The following is a 4,331-nucleotide window of genomic DNA, read 5'->3' on the forward strand; positions in this document are numbered from 1 at the left end:
TGTCACACGCTTTAAAGAATGAGAACATTAACAATATGCAGTGTAAAAACTTCCCTGGGCTCTTACCATATGGACAGAGCTGTCTCTTCTGTTCTACAGGCAAAGGCTTTTTCCTGAGGAAGTTGTCAAGACTTGGGCCGTAGCGGCCCAGGGGGTCGTCTGGGGGCATAAACCTGAGCAACGAATGAATATAACAAAAGTATCTCTGTGAAATATCAATTTGGTGTTACGCAAATGTTCCCCTGGCTACTCCCCGAGGATGTAATAGCTCCTCTGGAACCACACAAGGCGGGGTTCATGGTAGAAAATCCACACAGGAGCACATATAAACACAGCCTAATTGCTTACTTGTCATTCACAAAGGAGTACATGAGGAGTCTCTCCTCGATGCATTTCTTCCACTCGGGCCTTTCTCCCTGGAGGTCACGGTAGGTGTCATTGGATACGATCACTCCGTCTGACTCGTACGCCACCTTGACGATGAAACGGTCATCGTAGCAGACCACGCGTTTCCCACCGACACGGCGCGAGGGAGTGAAGACCACTATTTTCTGTTTTTCAAGCGCCATCAGGATGTGTTGGTCTGAAAATCAAAACGTGGAGAAATAATGCACACATACAACCACTATTGTGTTGCTCATTTCCAAAACTGCAATAAAGAATTTTATACATTTAAAAAAAAAAAAAAAAAATATTTTTTTTTGTAACTGAAGCTGCTGCTAGTTAGGTACTGTAAATTTACAGTCACATTTTACAGTGTATTATTCTACCTGCCAGGTGAGTGAAAATACAATTCATACACTGCATGTCATGCTTGACAAGTTATAAGTGAAGAGAACTGAGCCTTGAAGTCTGTAGAAAGGAAAGGTCAGCCATGTACGGCTGAGCTATTGGCTTACAGGCAAAACAATAAACTTTTTCCAAGTGCTTCCGCTTCTCTGTTCCGTCTTCACTTAACCTCTTTCTGCATTTCTGCCCTCGCCGTTGATGATTGTCAGCACAGAGCTTACGGCAAATACACTAGGTGTGGAACAAAAAAAACAGCTGGACTTCCTGATGGGGCTTTCCCATATTTGACTGGTGTCTGAATTTTACTTCCTTGTTCACATGTTGAAAACAGAACCTTTGGATCGCTTACACACTCATGTACACACACTCACACGCAGATTAATAGGCGGTAACCCTTCATTTTAAAAACATGCCTACAGATCAGTTCAAATGCAGCTTGGCTATGACTCATCTGAGGCACAGATATCTTGATTGTGTTCTAGATTATTATACTAAATCCATAAAAACACTGTAAAGATAATTATTCTTGGCCTACTATTTAAAACTCTGTTTCACAACCACGGCTGCATTGCCCAATGGCTGAGATCAGTAGCGTTTGCTGTGCAATCATGGAATTATCTCATGCAGGAATGAATCACAAAAGTGGCTATAATTATAATAATTAATAATAATTATTTATTGTAGTCTCTCAACATTTCCCGGTAAAAGAGGAACAAATACTTAATTGATATTCCAGAAACAGAGCCGGAACAACTGGCCGATTAAAGGAAAAGTTCAACAATCTGAAAAAATATGCTTGGACAATTTCTATCAAACTTTTACTTGCTCTGCTTTGGAGGGATCAGATTCCAGGGATTTAAGGAAGTAATTGCTCCTGGCCAAGAAATAGAGAACGGAGAAAATGCATTGGAAAATGACATTTTTTACACTACGGCTGCTGAAAGATGTAACTAAATTAGATATAACAATTTAATTATTGAGCTTTGGAGGAAGTAGTAGATAAATCTTTTTTTTTTTTTTTTTACTGTTAGAGCTAGTCATTCTGGATATTTTATTCTATTTGATATTATTTCAAGAAATATTTCTATACTTCTATTATTGTCCATATTTCTCTTTTCAAAGACTGAAAACTCCATTGTAATACTTCTGAGAGCCAAGGTGAGTGACTCAATATTATTCTTTTTTTAATCTGAATAAGCATGTTTAATTTATGCAGAGGCATAAACAAAACACAAAAGCATTCTTTGGCACCTAATTTATCAAATCATATAATTTCTGTTTTGACTTAATGATGTTTGTAAGGCTAAGAATAAAAAAGAAGAAGAATCATCTGCCTGCTTTCCTCATACATTTCCTTTAACCTCACCTGTAATGTGGGAATCAGGCCTGGGCTGCTCTTTGCGCCAAGTGGGAACAAACACAGTAATGGATTTGTGACCTCTGTCCAGGAAGAAGTTTACTGCTAGCTGTATGCCTCTGCAGGAGAACACTTCCTTGTTGCCATGACTGTCAAAAGAAGCAGAAATAATTTGACAATAAATTATATAAAAAGGAGTCATAAAGGTTTCATTGGACCTATGCAAACATTACAAGCCTTTTGAATGGCTTTCTTTTTTTCCTGACAGGGAACCTCACGCCAGACCGTGGTGAAACTCAGGCACTACGCGTCACATCTCCTCAGATGTGGAGATTTTAAGGTGTGTGCTTAGAATTTGCATATTGTAGCATGGTTTTGCCAACAAAACATGCGCAGGCATGGTGGTGAACGCCCTTGTTAAATAGTCATGTGTCACGACAATGGTGTAAGAATGCATGATTCATGTTCACTTTGACAAGTTCCTTTACAGATACATTACTGTCCCCTGTCAGACTTGTTCCCCCTGTTCACTTGCGAAAGGCTCAGTGGATTAAAATAACAGATTATCAGGATTACCTGATGGCAACATTGCTGCCGTCAATAACAATGGGCCTCAGTTCTGTGTCTGTACTCTTCCCGGGTTGCGGTGCGATTCTGCAGGGTGCAAGGGCCCAACTGGGCGGCAGCAGAGGGTCCTTTTGGGACGAGGTCCTCTCATCGCCACCAGAACTGGACACGCAGGATGCAGCGGTGTTCCGACCACGGAGCAGCTCCGCCAGCACAGAGTTAGTGTCTGTGCTCAGGCCCAGCTTCCTCAGAGCAGCCTTCACCTCTTCTGAGGGGTAGCCAAGTTTCCTGAAGAAGTCCACCCTGAGCTGGAGCTCGGCACTCTCTTGCTCCGGCAGGTCCGGCGTTGAGCTCTGACTGTGAAGTGCCTGATCCATCCTGGAGCATCTGGACCTCGTTTCAGGAGCCTAAAATACGCGTCACACGGCATCGGTGCGATATTCATCAACTGAAGTAAAATACGGGAAAACTTATTCGGCATTTTAAATTCTTAGACTGCTTTTCAGGAGTTGGAGTCCCGTCACAGCTGCAATAAATTAATTTGATCAGCACAGAATTTAAGAGAATCTGAGAATTTGAAAGGCCCCATGATCTTGAAGAAAATACAATTCATATTTTAGGGGTTTTGAGGTGTTACATCATTTGATGACGTAATTGTGGGCTTCAGGATATTGTGTCATTCCAGATTTCCAGTTCACAAAATGATTAACAGACTATTACAGACAACAGATCAACCTACCGTATAATAAATAAATAGAAACACCCCATGGCCGTTACAGTCTAGACATTCTAAATGTGAATAGCACTATGACAAATAACCATATTTAACATTTCAAATCATTATTTCTTAGTGCTTGGTAGAACGTTCAGATGCCATTTGCCGTTCTACATTATTATTTTGTTTACTTGGTAAAGCGACAAATAAGAATTCTAAACGTGTCATTCATGTAAATATTTGATTTTACTATCAAATATTAATGGGGAGTTAAAAATCAAACGGAAGCGCCTTTCCTGTCGGGCCTGAAGAGACCTGCACACCTGATACAGGTTACTTACTGTACAATCTGCGTGTCTGTTCGGCTTCACTAAGAAAAAAAAAAAGAAAAAAAAAACCCCAGAAGAGGACATAAAAGGAAAAAACGCAACTTTACGCACCGCGTTTTCTCTACGTTTCTACCTGCGTTAAGGCGTTAACAATAATCGCACCTCTTCCTAAGAAAGAAAGAATAGTCGTTGTGTACAATCAGGTAAAGTTGGGCACGATCTTCACACAAGTGCGTTTCCGAACGCGACAACGGTCGGCGGGTTCGGTACCGGTCCGGTTCTCCACGGATTCAACTCACCGTCTCTCATGTCCTCTTGCATTCGCCGGCTGAAGCCACTCATACGTTTTGTCAGTGTTTCCACGTACAGTAACTTTGACGCGTAACAGACTTCACGGCACCTCCCACTTGGAAAAAAAAAAAGTTTATTTCCTTGTTCTCTCCATGAAGGAGGCGTGAAGACCTTTGGAAAAAAAAATGCATGGATTGAAGATAAGATAAGGAGTTGCCCTTCCCTTTGGCTGTGAAGTCGCACTGCTGCAGAAGTGTTTTGAAAATTCTTTGCTGCAACAAAT

The 4,331-nt window shown here is 41.2% G+C and overlaps 1 protein-coding gene across 1 annotated transcript; it reads right to left on the reverse strand.

Moving 5' to 3' along the window:
- Positions 1-66: 66 nt before the first annotated feature.
- Positions 67-4,076, reverse strand: LOC137913937 (endoribonuclease ZC3H12A-like; the record flags this gene model as incomplete). The annotated part of the gene is made up of 5 exons (XM_068757559.1): positions 4,057-4,076; positions 2,723-3,120; positions 2,156-2,295; positions 349-583; positions 67-173 (listed from the first exon to the last, which is right to left on the reverse strand). Coding segments are annotated over exons 2-5 (850 nt in total), but the record flags the coding sequence as incomplete, so codon positions are not given.
- Positions 4,077-4,331: the final 255 nt, after the last annotated feature.

Source organism: Brachionichthys hirsutus, unplaced genomic scaffold, assembly GCF_040956055.1.
Source record: "Brachionichthys hirsutus isolate HB-005 unplaced genomic scaffold, CSIRO-AGI_Bhir_v1 contig_762, whole genome shotgun sequence".
Classification (NCBI taxonomy): Eukaryota; Metazoa; Chordata; class Actinopteri; order Lophiiformes; family Brachionichthyidae; genus Brachionichthys; species Brachionichthys hirsutus.